A 25489-nucleotide genomic window follows, 5' to 3' on the forward strand; every position below is an offset into this window, starting at 1 on the left:
TTGATAGGAGAGTAGATAGTTGAAGACTTTGAGCTTTCTTTCTGTTTTCCTGTCCCGGAGAAGCGACGGAGGACTTTGTGCTTTTATGGAAACTTTGCTTCTTTATTTAGTTTACTTCATTAATCATTTGTGTTTTCAGCTGTAATTGTTTTCTAAAAGAAGAGAAAAGAATAAGTGTCTTTTCTGAAAAAAAAAAAAAAAGAGAACACAGAGTTTCACCAAGATTTAGAATAGATTTAGAGTTAAGAGTTTATTTTTGAATTGCTGAAATAGAAAGCAAAGAGGGAACCTTCCCTAAATTAGGAGAGTTTTATACTCACACACTGTGGCTGAAACCAAAATTTTGTACATCCCCCAAGTGTACAAAATTTTCAACCAACACAGCTTGACCTATTCCTTGGTTCTTTCGTACAAATCCTCCTTGGTACAATTCTCTACCTCGTCTGTACAGTACCTTGCTTGGTCATACGACCCCTTCAAGTGACCGCTTCCTTTTTTTCATACAGCATATGGCCTTTGTTGGATTGTCCTACAAACTTGTGATTTTCTAATTATGATCCAGCTGAGTCACTTATAAAGTCATCCTCACTGTTTTAGGGTTAGGATTTCTATTAAACACTATTAAAGTTATAAAAAAAAAATCTCTATTTACTCTCCTTTGTGTTTATTATTTTTTTCAATTGACCTTTTATTTTCTCCCTTCATTTAATATTTTCTTTCCACTTTATAATTTTATTTCTTTCTCCGTCACCTTTTTAATTTTTTCCATAAAAGCCATCCTTATTTTTATTATCAATTTTTGCACTTCTAATTTCTTATAGAAAAATTTCATACTCAATTTGAATGAGTGTACCTCTTTACTTCCTTCACCTTTCTTCTTTTTCCTTGGTACATTCTCTTCCTCTCTTATTTTCCACTTTGTCCCCTTGGGTTCCTCCCGAGATCGGACCTTGACCTCTAACGCGTACTGCCACCAACAAGTTCTTGGAGGCATCTTGCAACACTCGTTCTCGCAACACTTTCCAATATATTCAAGGTCAATTTGTCCACAAGCGGCGCTAGTCCAATACCCTTATAACTCTCGTCTACATACAAGCCTCCATATTGATGGTACCATGTCACTTCCTCACCATCGATCTCCGGGGGGCAGCTGGATTAGGGATAACTTTCCATGGTGAATTTGAAGTCAGGAAGGGTGGCAACTCCTTTCCTTCTTCCATACATCGTCTGATAATATGTTCACTATACCCATCCCTCTCCATGACAAACAAATCATCTACCTTCACTACCATCTTCAGGCATAGCCCAAGGGTGGCGTCGTACTCCATATCAATTTCTTCCTCTAAGTCTTCTTCTTTGGCCTCTCCCTTGGTAGCTTGTTCTTTCTCTCTGCTTCCTCATCTATGTCATATGTCATATGCTTCCTCATCTATGTCATATGCAACATAGCCTCCACATTGCCCTTTGTATGGTGCCTTCCACTTCTAGTAACCATGCATACGCACCCACAGTGTTGGTGTGCCAAATAAGGCATTGGTGAGGTGTTTGTGAATTCGTAGAACAGAAATGCCATCCACCTGCTTTCTTGCCAACCTCTCTTTTAGTGCCATAATTGGTTTAGCCCAATCGAGGTCTGGCCTGTATGGTTCTTCAATTATCACAGGGTCTTCTTCAAGCTCTTTGTTCCTTCCAATTGTCCAATCGTCACGAGTGGCAAACCCCAGCATGTTTGTCACCACAGTAGGTCTCTCCCTTAATCTGTAAATTTTAAGCTTTGATTCGTTTACTAGATCTCGAATGGGGTTGTCACCGAGAGTTGATAGTTTGATTGCATCGTTCTAGCCAACTTGTCTAACTTTATACGGTCCCAACCAACGAGCTTGGAACTTCTCAGGTTGGAGTTCATTATGACTGTTGTATTTCAACACCATTTGTTCAGGTTGGAAGTTCATCTGCTAGAGGTGTTTGTTGTGCCAGAACTTTTGCCTGCATTGAGCTACTTTCGTTGCTCATTTTGCCATCGTACATCGCTCGTCCATCTTTATGAGGTTTAAGAGTCATTCCCTCAGGCTCTTCGCATCCCCAAGATCAGTTCTCCACAGCAATTCGTAGGCTAGGTATAGTGTACTCCATTGGCACCATCGCCTCCTACCTAAACATTAGTTGGAACGGGGTACATCCTGTCGTCACTTTGTACATGGTGCAATACGCCGACATTGTTGTCGGAAGTCTCCCTTCCCGGCCCTCTTGTTCCACTCCGCAGGGTTTGTATATGATTGAAACCAGAACCTTGTTTGTGGACTCCATCTATCGTTGTCTCAAGGGTAGTATGAGCCAGAAAGGTTGTGAAATATTTTAAACTCAATCGTCATTGCCCGAATGACGTGGTTCACAAAATGTACCCCACGATCACTCACGATCTGGATGGGGATGTTGAACCACATCATAATCTACTAATAGAGAAACCTTGCTAAACTAATGGCAATATTATCCGGAAGTCCCCTTGCCTCCACCCATTTTGTAAGGTACTCTATCGCCACTATGATGCATTGACACCAATGCATACTACTCACCTTCAATGACCCACCAAAGTCGAGACCCCATCACTCAACAACTCTTGCGACTATGAAGGGAGAAGGGGCATGAAATCCCTCTTCAGTGGCTTACCTACCCTTTGGCACGTATCGCATCCTAGTACCCAGTCTTGAACATCTATATGCAAAGTTAGCCACCACAACCCTGCCAGTAGCACTTTCCATCTAGCGGTGTCTGGTCCCATGTGGCCTCTGGCTAACCCTTCGTGTGACTTCTTCAATACTCCCGAAATCTCCTCCTGCATTGCACATCTTCATAGGACCTGGTCCGGCTCCATCTTGTACAGCAGTTTGTTGATAAATTGAAACGTTTTACCCTTTAGGGCTAGCTTTCTCTGTTCGTTCAACGACATGTCCCTCAAGAATGTGGAGGTGGACAAGTACTCTGCAATGTTATCATACCAAAGCGGCAGCAATCTAGAATAAGTGGGCATCGGGGAAATCCTTGTTCACCCCCTCTAAAGGCTCTCCAAACTTAATCCTTGGCAGCTGATCCGCGATGAGGTGACTCTTCCCAAGCCATACAGTGATGGTGAAGGTAAACTCTTATAGTTGGCGCTACTACCTACTCACCCTTCCTTGGATAATTGGTTTATTGACAAGATACATCAGGGCCTGATGATCTACATAGAATGTAAAAGGTGTCTCTAGGAGCTAATGTCAAAACTGTTGTACAGAATACACCATCCCTAATGCCTCCCTCTTGGTTGTACTATAGTTCCTTTCTGCCCTCAAGAGTAGCCAGCTGAAGGAAAACACTAGATGATCTAACACTTGCACGCCCACTTGTGCCAGCATGGCCTCGATGGCATAGTTGGGAGGCATCCATGTGCACATGAAACTCCTTGTTCCAATTCAAGTACACCAGTATTGATGCGCTTGCCAACCTTGACTTTAGTTCTTCAAATGCCTTTGTTTGTTCATCTCCCCAAGCAAATAGTTCACCTTTCCGTGTCAAGATATCCAGTGGATATGAGATTTGCGCGAAGTTCTTATGATGAGCGAAGAACAATTTTACTCCTAACATCTCTTGGGGCTTCCATCCGGATGATGACCCCTACCTTGTCGAGATCTGTCTTCAATCCCTCCTTGCACACAATGTGGCCAAGTAGTTTTCCTTGTGGCACTATAAATCGGCATTTCTTGGGATTCTGAGCTAGGCACATCCTTCAACACCTTTCCATACATTCTTGGAGTGCGGTGAGGTGGTTGTCCTATTCACTGTATATTGACCAATCATCAAGGAATGCCTTAAAATTCCCTATTGACATCTTGTCAAGAACATGTAGGATGATGCATTGAAAGGTAATGTAGGATGATGCATTGAAAGGTAATCGATGCATTGCACAAGTCGAATGGCATCATGTTGTACGTGTACACCCTGCCCTCCACCACAAAGGTGGTCTTTAATTTATCATCCTCCGTGATAGTGATTTGATTATATCCCAAGAAGCCATCCATAAAGGAGTATATCTCGTGTCCTGCCACTTCAATATAGTATCAGTGAATGGGATCAGAAAGGGATCTTTGATGGTTACTGCGTTGAGGCATCTGAAATCAACACAAATCCTTATTTGGTTTGCCTCCTTCAGGGAAATGACAATTGGCGAGACCCACTTGCTTCTCTCTACTTTAAATAATTTGTCGACTTCTAGCATCTTGTCAGTCTCTTCTTGTACCTTAGTAACTTAATTCTTATTCATCCAATACGTCTCTTGTGTATGGGTTGTGCACCTGATACGAGGGGAATTTTGTGCACACAATTCAAGTGGTACCCCCTACAGATCCTTATATGTCCATGAAAAGGTGTCTTTATATTCAATGAAGATTCTGAACACAACCGCATTTAGCATGAGGTTCCAGTCATCTCCGACCAATATCACCTTTGGATTATCCTCATCACTAAGGTTCACCTTTTTCAGATTTGATTCTTCATACCTTATCATTTTGTCCCTTTCAAAATGGTGTGCCAATGTCTCATCCACACGTGCCACTTCCTCTCTACATTCCACGTACTCTAGGGGGAAGGTAGCACTCTTTGTACTTCCATCACCTTCCTCCATCCCCATCTCCAAGATCTTGAGCATGTTGCACTCAGGGTGGACGACTTCATAATCCTCCATCCGCTAGTGGAACAACCCATTCAAGGAACTTGTCTCATCCTCCAAGCAGTATTCTAATTCCAATACCCCTTCGTCGTTGGGTCCCATCCTTCTCCTTCCATCCCCTATACTCCATTCATAGTCATTAGAATCATCAAACTTGAAATTGGAGGATACCAACTCTTCACTTACTGTATGGTTCTTCAAATCAATGACATCCTTCCTTCGCTCTGAATGGAGAGTGTTCTTCCAATTATGGTTCGCCTTCACAATGATCGACTAGCCCCTTTCAAGGAGGGCATCATATGCCTTCTTTTCCAATAGGATGACTACAAAATCCAAGAAGAAATATTGTGTGCCAATTGTCACATTTTGTGCCATTAGTGTCCTGAGTGGCTTGATGTCATGTTGATCAGCACCTACCAAGTGGAAAGTTGGTGGCCAGAGTGTTATCTTTTCGAGATATTTCCATGTTTCCTCCAACAACACATTGATGCCTGAACCTCCGTTGATGATGGTGTTTGAGAGTTTCCTTCCCATTATCTCCATCTCGACAATGGATGGCTTCCTTCCAATGCCCACTATCAGGAACATGGGATTAGTGGCCAGGTCGCCAAGTAACTTCACCGTCAATTCCTTTGGTGGCTTGCATTGCACCTGGCCGACTGTGTTGTCACCGATTGTATAGGTGATGGCCACTTTCAATTGTGGCATGGTTTGTAGAAGGTTTGATACTCATACGAGTACCGTGATTTGCAACACTATCTTATGATGTTCTTTTCTGACTCCAACCAAAGTGGAGTGCTAGCAACTTCATTTGAGGCTCATCTTTCCTTCGCCATCGCCCGTTCTACCTAAACCTTTGCTTCCCAAAGTCTCTCTTTTTCCATATGAGGGTCAGGATATACTGCTTCTTGGTTTAAAGTCCAATAATCGCCAATACTCCCTCATCTGGCTCTTCCACGGCCACCATGTTTACCCCTTTCTATTTTAGGCAGTCAACATCTTCATGGTTTCCAGGTCCACACCACTTGCATAGTAAAGTTGCATTGTTATTTTGACCACTCTAACAGTCTCACACGAAATGACCCAATTCTATACAATTTCAGCACTAGATCATGGGTCTCACCTTCATGTCGTACTGCAGTCTCCTTCGTGGGGTGATGTTATTATTCCCTCACCTGTTGTTACAATACCTGCCAAGAGATGCATTAGGGTTGGCAGTTGGTTTTGGAGATGTAATCAAAGGGGTTGCTTGTTCCCCATGGGTAAAGAACACTTGTGTTCTTCTTGTCTTCAGGTTGTATGGCGTTCCTTGATGGAATGTCCCAATACCTGACAGATGTCACAAAATCACTTCTTCAAGCAAGTAGCCTTCGTGTGACCTTCCACTTTGTAGTTGGTGCACCACAATTCTTTACTCTCCTTACCACAGTCTTTTTCTGCCTTTAACTCCATCCGCAACATATCCCTCTGTAGGGCCTATACGATTTTAGATTCTTCGTCACTGCTTTCTCTCGTACTATCATCATCAATAACCTTCTTCATTCCCCACAATGTCTTATTGTGGCTCTCTATGTCCACTGCCCAATTGTAAGCATCAGTGTACAAGGATGGGGGTACTACCTTCATTTTTCTCCTCAAGGAGGAAATCAATCCCTCAACGAACCACCGCTTCTTCAACCCATCAGTTGGTTCCTTTTTATCTTATTCGGCAATTCTTTAAGCCTACGATTGTATGCTCATGCGTTCTCATTCTTACCTTGCCTAGTGTTGTAAATTTCTACAGCAATTTCAATGTCATCACTCAACAGTTTAAAGTCTTCCTGTATACTAGTCGATGGCAATCCCTTGTAGCATGGCAGGAAATGCCTTCAAACAAAAATCATGGTCGTCCTAACCATTAGCCCCCCCATATTGTTATGCAAATCTTGCAATGGCTTATGAGATCCTCCTATCCATCCCCTGTGAATTTAGGGAGATTTTGCTTCTCCAGGGTGTTCATCTTTGTTTTCACTCGGTAGGTACCGGGTGTATCCAACCAAATTGGACTGTCTCACTCTCATCCGCGTTCTTGTGCCTCTCTTGCACCCTTGGCCAGAGCTCTCTACACGTCCACCTTTTGCATCTTCTACACCTTGACCGCCTTTTTCATTTCTATACTCTCTCCTCCCCAGAGTCCTCAGCACAGGCCCCCCTATTCTCAGTTACTCCACGAGGGACAGGTTCCCGACATGATGCAAATTGGTTTCAAAAATTTTGACAACTTCGATCTGTAGGATCCTCTTCTATGTCTGAAGATGGAGCATAGATTTTTGACTCAATAGAGTATTTGGCCCTTTTGAAGGCTATGTCTTCTTCAAATATTACATCTCTACTAAGTTGAATATTGCTATGTCCAGGCACAATATTCTGTAGGCTTTATAGGTTTCACTATATCCAACAAAGATTCCTTTTCTTCCATAGGGTTCTAGTTTTGTTCTTTTCTCTTTAGGTATATGAAAGTAGACAGGGCATCCAAATATCCTAAAGTGAGTGATATCAAGTTTTATCCTTGTGAAAACCTTTTCAGGAGTTTTATCTTCAATGTGGGAGTGAGGACATCTATTTTGTATGTATACAGCAGTGTTGGAGGCTTCTGCCCAAAGATGTGTTTCTAAGTTTTGATCAAGAAGCATGGATTTGGCTGCTTCTACAATGGTTCTATTTTTCCTCTCAGCAACCCCATTTTGTTGGGGGTTGTAAGGGACAGTGAACTCCCTCTTAATCCCAGCTTCTTTACAAAATTCCCTAAAAATGTTTGAGGTGTATTCCCTCCCATTATCAGTCCTTAGGATTTTTATTTTCTTTCTGGAAGAGTTTTCAAAGAGAGATTTGAATTCCTTAAATCTCTTGAGGATCTCTTCAGATTCTTTACGTTTAAGAAAGTACATCCAAGTCTTCCTGGAGAAGTCATCAATGAATATTACATAATAAAGGAACCCTCCTAATGATGGTACAGACATTGGCCCACATAGGTTAGAGTGACCTAGTTCTAAAACATTGCTTGTTTTCCTAGAACTATTCTGAAAGGAACTCTTAGTATTTTTGCCTAGGGCACACCCCTTACATGTACCAGAATGGTATTGTTTTAACTTAGGCAAACCAATTACTAATTTTTCCATTGAACATAAAGCACGAAAGTTTAAATGACCTAATCTTCTATGCCAAATTTCATTAGAATCTGCAATCTCATGAAGTAGGGTTAGGTTAGATTCAGTACATACCTCGTACAAATAGCCTTTTCTATGTCCTAGGGTTATAGCCTTCTTGATGGAAGAGTTTTGTGACCATACTAGAACTTTACCATTCATGAAGGTTATTTTGTACCCATCATCTTCAAGTGCGGATATGGAGATTAAGTTCCTCTTGATGCCAAGAACAAATAGGACTCCAGTGAGTTGGAGAGACATGCTTGTCTTCAACTTAATGGTGCAGGTACCGACGCCTTTCACTGGATGTGCAGAGTCGTCACCAATGGTTACTTCATCAGTTTCTTCTAACATGGAATCCAATAATTCTCTATACCCAATGATGTGTCTTGAAGACCCACTGTCAATGATCCAGGTGTTAGATTTATTGGATACTTGGCTAGAGAGGGCAAAGTAGAATACATGCTTCTCGGAGTCATATTCTTCCCTTTTCACTTTTGCAAATGTAGCTTGTTGTTTGATTCTATCTGGACATCTTGCTGCATAGTGTCCATATTGATCACACCTAAAAAACTGAATGTGAGAGTTGTCTTTCTTAGATGACCTTTTCTCATGTCGGTTCTTTCTCTTCTTGAAATGTTTCTTCTTGCTTTTCTTGTTGGAGTTGGTATTTAGAACATGGAGATCTTCATCTATGCTCTTTTGCTTGATCCCCTTCTTATTCAACCTTGACTCCTCTTGAAGACAATCTGCTCTTAGCCTATCAAATTTCGGATATTTAGCCCTTACACTAATGCCTTGGATGAATGTTTCCCATGTACAAGGCAACCCATCTAGAGCAATGAGCGTTAGCTCTTTGCTCTGGATCTCATATCCAAGCGTTGCCAGTTCATCCCTTAGGGCTGATATCCGCATAAAGTATGCATTGATTGACTCTCCTTTGTTCATACTTATATGATTTATTTCCCCTTTTAGAGCCAGGGTTCTACTTGCATTGTTTATCTCGAATGCACTTTCGAGTGCCTTTAACATATGGTAGGCAGTCTCATGCTTTGTTATTATTGGCATAATGTGATTTCTCACTCCATCGACTATGATCTTCATGGCTTTTTCATTTCCCTCAATCCATGTCGATTTGTCAGGTTCATTCTCTGGTTCTTTAGATTCAACTCTTACAAATGATTCAACTTTATTCTCTTTTAGAATCATCTTAATTCTGAACTTCCATGCTGAGAAATTATCACCTCCTTCAAGTTTGTCCTCAAATCTGATAGCATTAGCCATGGAAAATGTGATGTTTATATCTTCGATTTGAACTTCTCAAGTTTGAATGCCTTAGATTCGATCAGTGTGGCTCTGATACCATGTAAATGATATTCAAATTTATGTTCAAATCTAAGTTGTAGGAGGATTGATATTCTTTTACTGTTATTGAATATTGTTTCTTATATTTCAGATCGCTATAGATGACATTGATTAATTTCTATATCTCTACAGCACTTCACACGGCATCTACTTATATGTGATGCCCACCGATCAAGGCATGCCTTGACCGGACATGTCTCTTGACATGCCCGATCAAGACATGTCTTGATCAGTTCATAGGCATCGCTTCAATGAAGCGCTTTACCGATAACTATCGAGTTTGAAACAAATGCTATTTAATGTTTAACAACCGATACCAAATTGGTTTACGTTGAATACTATTATCGTTAACAACTGATAATCTTGACATGCCCGATCAAGACATGTCTTGATCGGTTCATAGGCATCGCTTCAATGAAGCGTTTTACCGATAACTATCGGGTTTGAAACAAATGCTATTTAATGTTTAACAACCGATACCAAATCGGTTTACGTTGAATGCTATTATCGTTAACAACTGATAACAAATCGGTTTACGTCAAATTGCTATTACATTAACAACCGATAACAAATCGGTATGATGGAATTAATACGATAACTATTTATAGTTATCATATGATAACATCAATCGATGCTATCATATGATAACTATGATAGTTATTATAAATTCAATCTGTTCTATTGCAATCTCAGCATATGGCACGATCGATTACATTTGGTAATGATGTCCACATATCGAACTGTGCAATCCGATTGTGGGATGTATATAATCATGAAGTCTACCATTAGCTTGTAGTTATATCGATAAGGTAGATGACTGAATGAGAGATAAATGAAGTCTCTCATTCAATCATTTATCTTACCGAAGCTACTTAGTTTCAACACCAGCAATGGAGTTTGAGCAATTATTCAACTTCTGTCCTAGGACAAAAACCCTACAAAAAATTGGTTTCAAAGATGAAAACCCTCCTAGCCAATTTCAAGGGGATTCATACAAGATTCATAGGTGTGCTTAAATGTTTGAAGTTAGCAAAGGTTTGAATGAAGCATTGACATATCATTTCCAAGTATCAAGGTATTCATTTATTTGCAAATACTTTTTAAATATCAGTGAGCAGAATTTATACTTTAAATCATACCTGGCCCCCATTTTTTAAATTAACTTGATTACCTTTCTGTGGATATCGATGTATGGATGTGAGAAGACTTTTGTTCATTTCCAGTTCAATGGTGATTGACAGAAAGTGAAGTTTGAATAGTCATTCCTTTGCAATTTTATAAGGTATTGGTGGATGCCATACTTTACATAATCTGGCCGTTCCATTTTTACAAGATCAATCTAATGTCCCTACTAGTTAGAGATCACTATCCTGCAAAAACAGATTGTTAGAATACAACAGACATGTAAATATATATATGTAATCTAAATTGCCACCGAATTTAAAAATACTTAATTAACATAATCATAATTTTAATCTAAAAAAAGGATACGAATGCCATACAAAGTATGTCCTTAGGCGGCCGTGAAGCTCACCTTCTTGGAACCCATCTTGGTTCCAAGCCCTCCAGGAAGTTGAAGGTGAATTCGACTCCTATCTTGAATGTAATTTCTTACATCCAAGCCCTCCAGGAAATCGAAGGTTATTTCGATTCCTGTCTTGGATGTAACCTCTTACACCCAAGCCCTCCAAGGAAGACCATGTGTCATTCCTTGCCTTGGGTGATGCATCCCATCACCCAAGTCCTCGGAGTGGACCGGCCAGATCCAACTCCTCTTGGTTGAACTTAATCAACCAAGCCCTACATATGCATATCGATAATCAGTATATATACTGCCCTAGGAATTTCATAATCCCTTCCTTAGAATCCCTTCCTTAGACTAAGGGAGTTTCCTCCCTATAGCCTCCAACATGTGTTTACATTTGTATTTATGATGCACTTTGATGATTTAGTACTATTTTATTTCCTAATCTACCTTTTATGTTAACATGTAATCCTAATGTAATATTAAATATACCCTATCATTGTTGACATAAGCATTACACCTTCCTTGATAACATCTATATTCCTTAATCATTCCCTATGAGCAGATTAGTATATTAGTTAATTGTATTCTTTAATGCCCAAATGTTTTAGCCTTAATATATTCTTACTACTGCTCAATGAAATGTACTTTAATTAATATTAACATATTAATTATCATCCTTAATTAATGCGCAATGAAACATATATTAATTAATTAACATCTATTAATTATCATACTTATTAATACTCAATGAAATATACATTAGTTACTATTACCATATATTAATTCACATTAATATATTAATTTATAATATATTATACTTTACCTCTTACCTGCTGGTCACGAAGTCTGCTCCTGACTGCTCTCCCGTCTTCCCTCCTTCCCTTCCCTTGCGGTGGCTGCTTCCCTTTATAGCCTTGTGAAGGGCTGTGACCCTCCATGATCCCTTTCCGCACCAAGGGGTGCGGTGGTAATCGCAGCCCACCATCGCACCTCTTGGTGCGGGGGAATTGGGAAGGGTTATAATTTTTAAATATATAATGATACTATGTTTGCCTTTGTAATATTAAATGTAATACTTTTTCATTAAAATAATAATATAACACTTCTTTCATTATATTAAATATATGATATTTTAAATAATTCTTTCCTTAACATGTATTTCCTCTTTTTAATATATTACTTATATTAAATGTATTTCCTCTATTTAATATAATACTTATTTTAAATATATTTCCTCTATTTAATATAATACTTATTTTATCGTATTAGTCATGTATTTACAATAATCTTATTACTGATCCATATCCTTAATATTATTTACATAACTTTATATCAGGTGCTAATGCGGGTTTATCACAATCAACTGTACCTAAAAGGGAACAAATGACAGAAGGATGAACATCTATTTATAATAATTTCTCATCTGCCGACTACACGTCCTTTGGAGGTGAAAGGACAGATCTAAAACCTTGGCAGTATAGACTGTGAAGTAGGGAGAAAGGTAATTCAATTTGCTGGAGTTGGGAAGCTGCTTTGAGGTGCTAGGAGGAGTTGTTGCCTGTTAGGGGTGTCCAATACCCTCTATATCAGCTGCCATACAAATTCTGCACTGTTCCCTGAATTTCGGTCCACAAACTTTGCCTTTGCCATCTATGTTATCTTTCCAGCAGAGGTATCAGATAGAAAGGACAATCCAAAAAGGTACAGATCAAAATTCTCTATGTCTGTAACAGCAGTTACAAAATAGTCTTAATTTTTATGTAAAGCCAAAATTTATACAGCTTCAACCTTCCGCATATATTGAAATTTGAAGACTGTTAATTTTGAATGTAATTTGATGAGAAATGTATAGAGGAAATACTGCAGTTGTCTTCATTTGAAACAAGTGAATAGTCAGTGTTTTGGCAATTATTATTATTTGCCATTTTGTCAAACATTTGTCCACATTGCAAAAAAATTTAGCCAGCACATTTCATATATTTTCTAATCAAGTTAGTTAAAATCTTTCTTATAATTAAATTTTAGAGAGAAAAGAAAGGTTTTCTCACAAACGTTTTTCTGGATAGCAATCTTGTTAGGAGGAAAGATTATGAATTTCATACCACTGGCTAACAAAATTTGTCAGTCTCTCTTGCAGCTATGAGTATTGATTTTGTAACTAGGTGAGAAAATAAATAGGATTCGGATTGCCTTAAGGCATCATCCGAATCCTTATAGGGCAGGGCCCTATCTATTGTATCTAATGTGTAAATCAAATAGGGCTGGCCCCCTTATATATCCTCCACGCCAAACATAAAGAAACTCATGTTTCATTATAGGGCCGACCCTATATTGAAATGTACTAAGTTAAAGCCTCACTCCAAATGTGTGGACCTATCCACATCGTTGTTATATGCAAAATGATTTTAGCGCCCAAGGATAAATGGGCCGACCTAAAGATAAGTAAGAAGATGAACCTCTTATATATTTCAACTACTTGCAAGGTTAAAAGACACAAATACATAGCGAATACATTCTCCCTCAGCAGTGATCAGCGAATGCCATCTACAGTCAGCGAATATATCCTAAGGACAGCGAATGCACTTCTATGCATAGAGAACTCATTCCAAGGTTAGCGAACCTTGTTCTAGGGTCAGTGAACCTGAATTAAGGTGCAGCAAATCACCTTACAGAGACAGCGAACTTCCTTGTGGCAGCAAACAAGTGTATTATAGATAAGTTCTTTCATGTCGTGTATGCCCTAGTTTGAAGACACAATACCACTGTGCATAGCCTGCTGGTTCTAAATGCTTCAAGTGTTGAAGCCGAATTGTACTGTCTGATTATTGCTTAATCAGATCTAAGGATCTGTTGTTGCTGGGTTTTTCCTCCTAGAAGGAGGTTTCCCAGGGTACTTGTGTCTATGTGTTCATTTTGCTTATCTCTATTTATCTGCAAACAACTAATTAGGAGCTAATTCTGATTTCTGGGTTCTTATATTAATCTGAAAGGCTAATTTTAACAATGAGAACTCCTTGAAACTTATCTCAATTGATCAAACCTACCCATATTCAAGATAGAAACAATCATGACCCTTAAAGACCAGTGAACCAAACAGCAAACCCATCATCACCAAGTAATACGCCAATTTGGCATATGGGACAGATGCAAGCATTCCGCATGGGCTTTGTTTTTCCATTTACCTTTTTGTTTTCGAGTATACAACTATCCCCTTCCCCCATATTCAAAAATGTGACCTCCATGAAGTATGAATGCCTCCACCATCATGCCAACTCAGACTCTACTCCCTAGTTGAATTGCACCATCCAATTTTAAGTTTCAAAGCAATATAGACATGTTGGCAATATTTTGCATTAAACATTTGTTAGTAAAAACTAAAATAAAACTAAAAACTTGTATTATTTTACATTTTTAATACATGTTAATAAATTTGTATTTTTCTTCTAAAAATGTGATTGTCGTGATTCAAATCATGTAAAAAATTTTGAGAAGTTTGTGCATAAAGTGCATTCCTAACCATTTGCTTGTCCTTCTGCATTTTATTCTTTGTATCCATGTAATATAAATAGAGAAAAGAAAACATAGCCTAATGGTGTTTCATCTATTTCCTGTCAAATCAATTAACACTGTATCTCACTACCATATCATTTATCTTACTCAAACTTTAAAGATACAGTTTTGAACCATACAAATGCTATTCCACTATTATTCATAGCAAAAGTAAGGTTTCCAACTTAAATTTTAAAAGTATCCTTTATACTACCTAGTACCTACAATTATTTTGAGTCATTCCCTGACAAAAAATATAAGCCTTCGGAAACTAAAGGCATGATGCAAAGCAAACAATTTCTTCGAATTTACTCTCAAAGATGGGCACATAGAAAGAAATCAAAAGAATAACAGTTTGAAATATACCAAATCATGTGTTAGAACTTTGAAAACATCTTGAAGAATTTTATTCACATAAGCAAACCCCAGAATGTGTTAACTGTATGGCATTCACCATACGCTATTTGGGGTGTGAGAAATGAGATATTCTTAATATGACATAATCAAGTAAATCCTTTTGAGTGGAGTTTCTTAAGAAAATACCATCAACGGTTCTATTTATAAAATGGAAATATGATTTGAAGTTACCATAAGGATGCTCCTTGTCTTTGGGAACCCTTGCAGCTTTGAAAGACCATAATGCAACTCCACTTAGAACCTATTGAAGTATTGAGATGAGAAACTAATCCATACTATACGATACAATCCAAAGCAATAATCCAACTTGGCACAAAATGCCATAAATTAATTGTGCATCAACAAATCAAACACAATAATGACTGAGCAAGAAAACTAGACATAATACAAAAATTTGAAACAACATATAGCTCATCAACTAATCAAGAACATTAAATGACTAAAGAATTATTTTGGAGTTTGATAGATCAAACTATGGCCTTTCTGATACAGCTAGGCAATTTTCAATGCATGCATGTATAAATTATAGATTGAAATACAGTGAGCAACTATGAGGTTGCCATTGATTTTCATCTAAAGCAGTTTTCAATTATCAAAGTAGTGAGGTCTGTTGTGATGTATCCCCAGGGGCCAACTAAATGTCTGGGATGTTTCAAGGACAAGATAAAATAAGTGTTCCCTTCCCTCCCCCTCCTGCCCTCTTCCTCCTTTTTATAGAAAACTATAAGATGTGTGGCAGGCATCCCCTTTATTTTTGCAGTTGTTGTGGAAAATATGGCATCCTCAAGATGGATAGAGGACATCAAGACATCCCTCTATTGTCCTAAGGATATCAGAGAGTTCCCCACAGTCAGCAACTACTAAAACCATCACCAGAAAATCATGTTTAAAAAAATGCTTTTTAAATGAAATAATCCCTAGGAGGAAAAGGTCTTCTTGTAATCACAGTCAAAGACAAAACTAGCTGTGCGCATTGTCGTCTATTTCGAGAAAGGAGCAAGATGTTTCACCACCAGCACATTAGTTATCAAAAAGATTGGTTGAGCAGAAAATTGCAAAAATTAAAAACCACTTGAAAAAAGATGATTTCTTGTGGTTTACAGGTTGCAGGACCCTCAAAGTGAGCAAAAACCAATTGAGAAGAGAGCAGCATTGTTTCATATTCCCCTGGAGACCTGGATGCCTAGTCACACATGTGAAAACAACAAAGAAAGTGAAGTATGTTTTGAAAGTGAAGGAGGGGCACATAAGATTTGTGTCAGCCATGGTGACACCGTTGAAAGGTATGAAGAAAATTCTGATTTTTGTATGCCTAATCAGAGTAATTCATTATTATTGCATTAGTCTAGCATTCATGAGGAAGGAAAGGAATTAATCACATCACAAATAAGCACAGAATATGTAGTGAGGAACAAGGAAATGTGTGATGAATGGCTAAGGAGGGCCAACAAAGCTAAATTGATAGCTACTCAAGCAAAACAATGCCTATAGAAAATCAAGGAAATGAGTTCTCACATGGACCATGAAAAGAGAGCTATTAGACAACAACAAGGTTCAGAACTTCAAGAGGATTATGAGGTGAAGTTTCCAAATGACACAAATGAAAGATATGAAAATGATAAAAAATTGAAATCACTAATACTTTTCAGAAAAAGAGCAAGATGAAGTTGAGTATGTTGAAGTTTTCAAATCAGCATGTCATGAAGAATTCTTACATCATTTCAGTGATGATGTTTCAGATGTTGACAAAGAAATTCCAATATCAAATGCATTTCAATTTGACTTCCAAACGGAACCTATGTAGAAGGGTGTTCTTGATAGCTTCGGTCTACTTGATTTAGAAAATAATTTGTTTACTGACACAATCATTCTTTTGGGAACACAATGAGCATACATTTTCAGATTAAAGCCATCAATTCAAAAGTCTATGGGATCCAAGAGGGGCACACCCATGGGACATTATGTTTCATGAAGACTTCACCATCTTGAAAATACCACCTTGGGTTCACTTATGGCATGAAATCGAGATCATCCACCACATATTTATAATTGCATGCATTCAAGTAAATTGGGAAGTGTTTTCAGTTATCAGATGGAGAGATTTTCAGTTAAAGATTGAAAGAAAAGAAATTTCAGATTTCTCTTATGTCATTTCAATGTACTCCCTCCCTATTCTTGTTATTAGATTTCAGTCTTGCAGCTACAATCCTTCTTTCAGAATGCTTAATTTGGAAAAATCAGATTGTGAGTTATGGTGTTTAGTCTTGGAAACCTGTAATTATGCTGACATCAGGGAATCAAGAGAAAGTGTTGGTAAGTTGTTGTTATTGAAATATATGGTTATGGCTGCCAACACCTATCACATTTGGGAGGCAATGCAAGAGAAGCAATTCAGATGTTTGCAAATAATTTTGATTTTGAGGTGGAAAACTTGTGATGATGACTTGATAATTTGTGTTTAACCTTTCACCTTCAGGATATATGATGATACAAAGGTTAAGGATTCAGAAACTTGTGTGATTATTGGATTGCTTCACAGGGTAATGCAGAAAGATAGATCTACCGTTTTCAATTGTATCAAAGTGGACCATCAAGTTCATGGTGGAGCATTCGTAAGATTGATTTGGGATCTTGGTATTGGCATAAAGGGTCAAATTGTTTGGGGACCAGCAATCTTTGGAAGGGAGGACTGTAATGTCCCCCATATTCCTAATGAGCCATTTATTGGGAACAGTTAGACAGTCAGATATTTTACAAAGAATATTTAACTAATTAAATTTTAAATAGTCATAAGCTTCTTGGGATTATTGATATTTAATTAATTCAATGCTGAACCTTGGTTATTTTAATAAAGTGAACTTATTTTATGTCACTTTATGGGCAGGAAAAAGACATACAAGAAAATTAAATTAGATAATTCTCTCAAAGATGGATATAAAAGGAATTGAAAGCCAAAAAGCAATTCACTCTTGACTTTTTATTTTCTTGGAAAGTGTTTAGAGCTTCTACTTTTGGTTCACCAAATCATAGGAGGAAAACCCTTGGGTCCCTTCTTAGTTGTTTGGACGAAAACCCATTTCAGCCAACCTTGGTTAATTCACGTAAGGTTCGTGGGTGCAAGTTGCTTTAGGTTTGCAGAGTTGGAGTAAATTGACTTATCTTTCAAATTCACATGTTTACAAGAGTTTGCCAAGTTTTCAACCACAAATTACAGGTGAATTTGTGTGCAATGAAATCAGAGATAAATAAATTTTATCAAATTACAGGTGAAATTGTGTGCAATGAAATCAGAGATAAATAAATTTTATTTTATATGATTGTGTTGTGTAGAGTTGAATATAAAATATTAAATAATTTATGGCTCAATTTACTTCCAGCTGTACCATTTTCTTTAGCTCCTTATGAGAGTTGTACCACATAAAAATAATCATTAGATGGAGCTATGCATATGTAAAGTTCCACCCCAGGTGGCACACTAGAAGGCTGATCTGAAGCAACCTGCTTGTTTATTTTATTTAAACATACTATGTTTATTTTTTTTCTTTTGTGTTCTTTCAGAGCTAGACAGAAATAGCAGAATGATTGGGTTTGCTTTTGAAATGTTTGAAACGATAAGCATATATGAACTTTAAAAAAGAAACATAAAGCCTTCTAATATCAGTCCTAAAATCTGTGGTATAATAACTTACAACATAGAAAGGAGTTTCCAGATATATTCATATATCTGAAAATACAATCTTTGCTGTATGAAAGGAAACTAGTTTGCAATATGATTCTACACTTCAGTTTTAGGCATACCCAAAAACCATTCAAACCTTCATGTGAATGGACTAGAAGAATAGGTGCAAGTCTGACTCTAAAGGTGGCAGCCAAATAGGTCTCTCAGCAAATGAGTTGCGGCCTGCTATAAACCTGTCCTTTCAATTCCAAGTTAATTCCAAGGATAAGCCTACTTAAGGTCCACAATAATATAGAAGTTTGCCTTCAAGTAACTAAGCACTTGTCCTTAGGAGATCTCTTTCTTGTAAGAGCTGGTTCAAACTGATATGTTTCTGATTTACGGTTGTAATCACTTAAATCCTCTGCAATATGGTAGAAGACTAGTACAAACTGCTATGGAGAGGAGAGCCTAGTAATCCAGATGCTAGACAGCAATTAATTAGCTGATTTTCCTCCAAAATGGTCAAGGAAAGGGTCAGCTAGGCTAGCATCCAGCTCACTCAGAAAAAATTTCACAAAACCCCCTCACTCCCTTGAAATCAGCTAACAAATCTGCCTTTCTTCACTGCAAGGAATGACATTGACTAATAACAATACTATTCAGCAATTATATGGATTTCTATGGGTTCCAAAGTTTACCAAGAGGGTCGGCCTAGCAAGAAGACACCTCTCAAAAATCTGTTTCAACAGCCCATAAAACATGGAAACTCAAACCAAATCTGCCTCTAACTATGTCAATGAAGAAGAACTATTACAACCAACACCAAACCGTGAAGGTATTAGCTTTGCCTTGTTCCAAATATGCCCAATAAGGGGTCAGCCTAGCAAGAAGGGAGCTGACTCGGAAAACTGAATGAATATATTCTAACTCCCTTAAAATCTGCTGCAAACTTAACTATATTGCTGGTGTAGACAAGTCTTGATGTCTTCAAGATGGAGATGCATAAGAAACCCTTTTCTTAGCTACCAATGAGCCAAAATAGGGGGCGGCCTGGCACACAAACACCTCACTTCAGATTTCAACCAGCAACTCTTCAAAACTGAAAATATTTGAAGCTCCAATGAAACCCCTGCTATGAGATTTCCTTTGCACACTCTTGGTTGATCTCCCACAAGTACAAGTGTGTTTGCTGATGGAGGTTTTCGTCTCCTCAAGCAGCTCAAACTCTAAAACAGCAAGCTCCTAAAGGAGGCAAGAGTGAAAATAACAAACACATCATAACCCTAAGGATGGTTCAAGTTGTTTTTATAGCCTCTTCTTTCTCATGCCCTAATTAGGGCTCCCTTTCAAGTGCTCACTTTATGATTTTAAATTGGACTTTTATTTAATATTTTATCTCCCACTAAGATCTCTTTCTCTCTCCTAGAAAGCGCCCAACTCCCATTCTCATTGAACTCATATTAAAGTGCACTTTTTGGAGAGTTTATATTAGACTAAAATAATGCTTTAGCTTGGCAACTTAAAATATTATAGAATAATAATTGTTACCTCCCTTTCTTGTTTTTAGCAAGCCATTTGTAACAAGTGAAAACTATTCAGCATGGATCCTCTATACATCCCATTAGTCTACAAGGACCTGATGATAAACTAACCCTAATTATTAAGGTTGGCTAGGAAGGGGACATTACAGTCCACCCTCCCCAAGATTGCTTGCCCATAAGCAAGGTCAATGTTATCCAAAAATCAACTGATTGAACCAAGTTGAAACCATGAATGATCCCAAGGTTCCAAGTCATCCTCAGCAAGAAACCATCATGTTGACGCCACTCCATTTTGATCATGATCATAAACTCATCATGCCCAAATTGCTCATATCCATACCATGTACCATAGTCCAGCTGAAGCATTAATATTTGCAATTCAAAGCCAGGTATCATAGCAATTTCCCCATGCTTGAAATCATAGATTAGCTGAAACTTCTTATCCGAAAGTCCATGCCAATCAGAAACAAATGCCTCCATGACATGTGCTGTAAATTCTTAAACTAGGGCAGCCTTATACTTTATCAAAGAGTCATCAACATAAATGTATTGTATCACATCATGAGTCAATTCCTCAAGCTTCCCACGAATGCTCAAAGGTCCAACCAAATCTCAATCATAAAGGTCTTCTTCTTTGTGTGTAGGTATGACACTAGTGGCTGATCTCCCAAGCGTAAGCTCAACAGCCCAAACTTCATCTATGTTTTGAGCCTTCAATAAGCTCTCTAGAAGAGAAAACTCGCTAACTTCATGACACAAACTACAATTTTCTGAATAATACCTCTTTCCTTGTTTACACACCTCTGCAAATTCTTCTTGTTTCCACATCTCAAGAGGCCCATCCCTCGTCTGCTCCATCTCTATGTCTTCTTCCCTTGGAAGAAATAATGATTGAAGATAGGCTTCTATTCATTGTCTAGTTTGATCTATATGATTGCAACATTCCTTGATCCCTTGGAAGTGTTGTTTTGCTTGGGCAGTCAGCATCTTTGCCTTCCAAGCTCTTTGTATCCATCCATCACACATATCTTGTGTCATCTTAACAACTTCCATAGTATGATGTACAAAATCAGACTTGTTGTGGAGTAGATCTATATTAAAAGCATCATGTATAATTTTTGGATCTTGAGAGTCATCATTAGGAGACTTGGTATTGTTGTGCGTTGCACACGCTCCCTGTCGCCAACAGAGTCCCCCTTCCTTTTTTGGGCCTTTCCGTCTTCGCCCTGCTGAGTTCCACGTAGAGCCTCTCGCGTCCTTTCGAGCGAGCCCGCGATCAATCCGTAAGATGATGATGTTGTGCGGAGGAGCCGGTGATCCGTATAGTTAGTCGAGCCCTTGGGCACGAATTCCAAGAGATTGTTCAAGCTTGTAAAATCGCCTTAAATGGGCGTAGGATGGAGACTGGCGAAGTCCACCAAGTAAAGAACAGCATGTCGGAAGGTCACATGAGGACCCAAAGTTGCCGATTTTTCGCATAGGAATGATGAGAGAGATTACATGATGTTTGTTTTTACAAATTCACGAGATTTGAATGAATGGCGATTTTCGCCAGCTGAAAGGCAAAGAAACCGTACTCTTCACATCGCCACCCCGCCTATAGACAAGCCAGCAGATCAGATTACACTGGCAGATTATAGCATCACGACTGTCCCCATCGGACGAGCCACTAAGGAGCAAGAAAAGGAGGAATTCAAGGATTCGGTGCAGAACACACTCAGGTAGCTTGAAGAGATAACAGCTAAAAAGAACATGTATCGAGCTCGTGCTGAGCAGGCCGAGGGATACATCGATCAACTCTTGAGACCTTTACACAATGCTTCTGAATCCCACATTCCCCCGACAGCCTTGGCACAGAGAATCATGACAGAATTTGAAGGAGTACGGGATACTGCAAAGGTCGTCAAGGAATGGATTCGAAGTCTCAAGGAGAAGGGGGAGCTAATCATTAAAGATGTAAAGAAAATGGCCCACCATCAGGAAACCGTTTTGGTCAAATTGTATGAGATGAAGCAGGAATGCCTAATAATTCACAAAGCCGTTACTACAACTCTCCCCCTCATGACGACTCTCTTCTGGACCCATCCGCAAATTCCTACATTGTCTGACATCTTGGACCCCCACGACATCAACATTTTTAAAGAATGGTACTGGACTATCAGCATGAAGAATGACACAAAGGCCACCATTAACAAAGAGCAAGAGACATGCGAAGAAATTCTGAGAAACACAAGGGACCTTGGTGGAGTAATCCTCCGATCCATGGTTTTGGGTTGGCAAAATAGTCTGTCCGATCCCGTAATCCATCCAAACTGGGAGGATAGATTAAAAATAGACAAGGTCGCCTACTCTACAGAGGACCTAGATTTTGCTATTAAATTACACTCTGATATCTTGAGTTTTGAGGCTAATCGGTCCAGCTGGCAGGACGGTTTGAAACACATAGATCATTATTTGGAGAGCATGCAGTATAAAATTCATCATCCCCCTATGCCTCAGTTCGATTTGTTGTTCCAATTGTGCATCAGGTTCCAAAGGTATGTTCGCAAGGAACGTGCAGCAGGTCGAGACCTTTGGCAAGAATATTTGCATGGAGAGGATCAATTCTTGGTAAAAGGATATGAAACTGGAAAAGAAAAAGTGCTTTTTCCTTTTAAATCTTGAAAAATACACTTTTTGGCCAAAGGGTCATGTTTGACTTCCAAGTCAACTAAATGTAAAACTTTATGTGTATGCACCTTTTGAATTATTTTTGGATAAGTTCTAAATTACCTTTTTGGGTAGTTATTACTCCCTTTAGGGTAGTTGTTGATATTTGCCTCCCATTTATGGGTATGGGCAGCCATGTCTTATGGATGAATCTGGGCCATTTATTTAGATTAAATCTTGGCCATTCATCCATTTTTGAAGCCTATTTAAGGGACTAGTTTTCCCTCATTTTGTAAGAAGTTCTTGGATTGTTGCTGAAGCTCTGGCGAAATTTACAGTATTTAATGCAAAGTTAAGACTGTTTCAAGTTTCCTTGTGAGTGCATGGTCTCCTTCATTAATCTAGAATTTTCAGTTATGTTTATTTCCTTTATATAGCATTTTCCAAGTAAACATCTGATAGAATCATCGTTGTTCATACCATTAGGGAATGGCTGATTGTCTTTCTTTCTGCATGGTTAATCTGAACCTTTCATATGCTTAGTTCGGTTATTGAATGCTCACTGAATGAATGTCAAAGTTCTGATGTTGTATTTAATAGCATGAAAATTCAATTTTCCCTTGAAAATCGCACTAGATTGATGCAAGTATTGTGCTTAAATAGCTGGTAATGCTTAATTTAGTTATTTGGAGGTGTCCATCTGTTTACTGAATCTGCTATCTTAGTTAAAATTTATATTTTCTGTATCTCTCTCCCTATCCTTCCTTTTTCCCTTTTTTTTACCAAGAGAATCTGCAGTACTGTTGAAAACAGTATCAACCCAACTTAAACCATTTGATAAGCAAGACCATTAAAGTTTTGGGGAACTCATCCAGCAATTGCCTATTTCATCGTAAGTCCCCCTTGTGTTTCCAGCAAAAACACATCAAACCACTGAGTAATCCCGCAGTCAAGACCTGACAAACGAAACCTTGAGGTTGTCCCCTTTGATCAAACGTAGAAAATAGCACTAGGGATTTCCTTATCTCAAGAGAGGATAGGATACTCAGCAAGTTTATTCTATTCTGCGTTGGTCGTATGGAGTTTGCAACAATGCGACTTTAGACACGTCAACAGAATTGGCGCTAGGAGGGCCAGTGTGATGAATGTCTAAATAGCTTAATCCAGGTCATATCAGTCTATATTTTCGAGGAGTGACCTTACAGCCTTTTTTTTTTTTTTTTACCCTCTGCGCGCAACAGAATTGGAGCTAGAAGGAGGGCCTTAATAATGCAGTATGGTATTGCTACATGAATTCTCGCTCAACCTTCCCCTTGAACAACCTGGTCAAGGATTAAACCAGTCATATATTGCAGATCAATTACGAGCACTTGCTTGGAAATCAGAAGCAAATCCCCCCCATTTCAGACAAGTAAGTCGCACTATTAATCAAGAAGGAGAAAGGGGTCTGCAAATAGAAATTGTGATCAAGGAAGATTTAGACAGACAAAGGATCGTTGCCCTTCACAAGCAAGTTCTTAAAGAGGTCCGGCAGTTTTCCCTCCAGTCTGCAAACATGGTAAGTAATGGGCCTGCCAATTAATCCTCCTCAGCCAGGAAGAGACCCCAAACCAGTGATACAGCCAGATTTAGATTTCAGCGACGAACAAGAAAACCTCATCACGGAGCTCTACAATTTGGCCTGGTCCGTAAAAAGAAATTATCCAGACTGGTCTCGGATGCATTTTATCCTTGAGGAAGAACAAGAGATTGCTGACCGCATCGACGCACAGAATCGAAGGGATCAGGAAAAGGCTAATTTAGCTCCCGGACCTGCTCCTGCACTACATCAGCAAATTTGATATCAGAAATAACCCACGCTGGAACGAATTGGATCTTTCTCTCCGGAGAGATTCGAAAGAGTCCTAAGGTCTAGCCCAGAGCGGGAAAGATTTGCTGGATTTCACTTTTACAGGCATAGGAGTCATCGTCGGGTTACAAACCCCAATGAGCTCAGTTCTTCAAATCAGCAGTTTGCTATTCCAGCAAGTACAGTTTTTACAGCTCCAGCGGTTATAACTCCAGTTCCCATTGTAACTCAAGTAAATCAGCCACAGATGGCGCACAATCCACCTGCTCCAAACGATGCTACTTGGTTGGTAGACAATCCGTCACCCATCATTTTCCCAGCTTACCATGATATGCCCAAGAGCCCGGACAAGTTCTGTTCTATTTTTCACTCAACTGACCCAAACAGAACAGCAGAAGAACATATTTAAATATTTGAAGATGCATTACGCAATAGACAGATTGAGTATGCAGACATTGCATGTAGACTTTTCCCTTATTCATTGGGGGAAGACGCATTTTACTGGTTTATCCACTTGCCGGTATCTTCTATTGACTCTTGGGAGAAGCTGAAGACAGCTTTTACGGGAAAGTATGGTATCCCTATAACCCCTACAGAGCTATACAGGCAGTTTGTAGAAGTCAAAAGACAAGGACATGAGCCAATCAGTTCTTTCAACAACAGGTTCCATAAAGCTTTTACCCGGTTGCAAGACCCGTATGTGGTAAGTGATGCTTCGGCAAGAGAAATCTACTATTCAGCTCTAGACTATTTGACAGCTATGTTTGTCCGACAGTCACACCCCGCACCGACCACGTTAACTGAAGCCTATGCTAAGGCTATGGAGATCAGTAAGGGACTAGGCCAAAACATCGTCGGACCATTGATGCAATTAGGACCTCCCGCTATGCCTAACCAAATTCAAGAAATCAGTCAGGCTTTGGCTCACCAAACGCCTATTATGAATCCAATTCCTCAATTGGCATATCAGCCTCAGCAACCTACAAATCAATTGGTGCTCCACCCAGGACCACCTATATCCCAAATCCCTCCTAAACAGCCCA

General features: G+C 38.9%; 1 protein-coding gene across 1 annotated transcript in view; it reads right to left on the reverse strand.

Annotated features, from left to right (window-relative positions):
* LOC131071659 (metal tolerance protein 2) overlaps positions 1 to 25489 on the reverse strand; it is a 329214-nt gene that overhangs the window by 282834 nt on the left and 20891 nt on the right. Inside the window, exon 2 of the mRNA XM_058007584.2 lies at positions 14918 to 14987. Coding sequence (XP_057863567.2) covers positions 14918 to 14987 — 70 coding nt within the window. The remainder of the gene's footprint in view (positions 1 to 14917; positions 14988 to 25489) is intronic.

Source organism: Cryptomeria japonica, chromosome 9 (genome assembly GCF_030272615.1).
Source record: "Cryptomeria japonica chromosome 9, Sugi_1.0, whole genome shotgun sequence".
Classification (NCBI taxonomy): domain Eukaryota; kingdom Viridiplantae; phylum Streptophyta; class Pinopsida; order Cupressales; family Cupressaceae; genus Cryptomeria; species Cryptomeria japonica.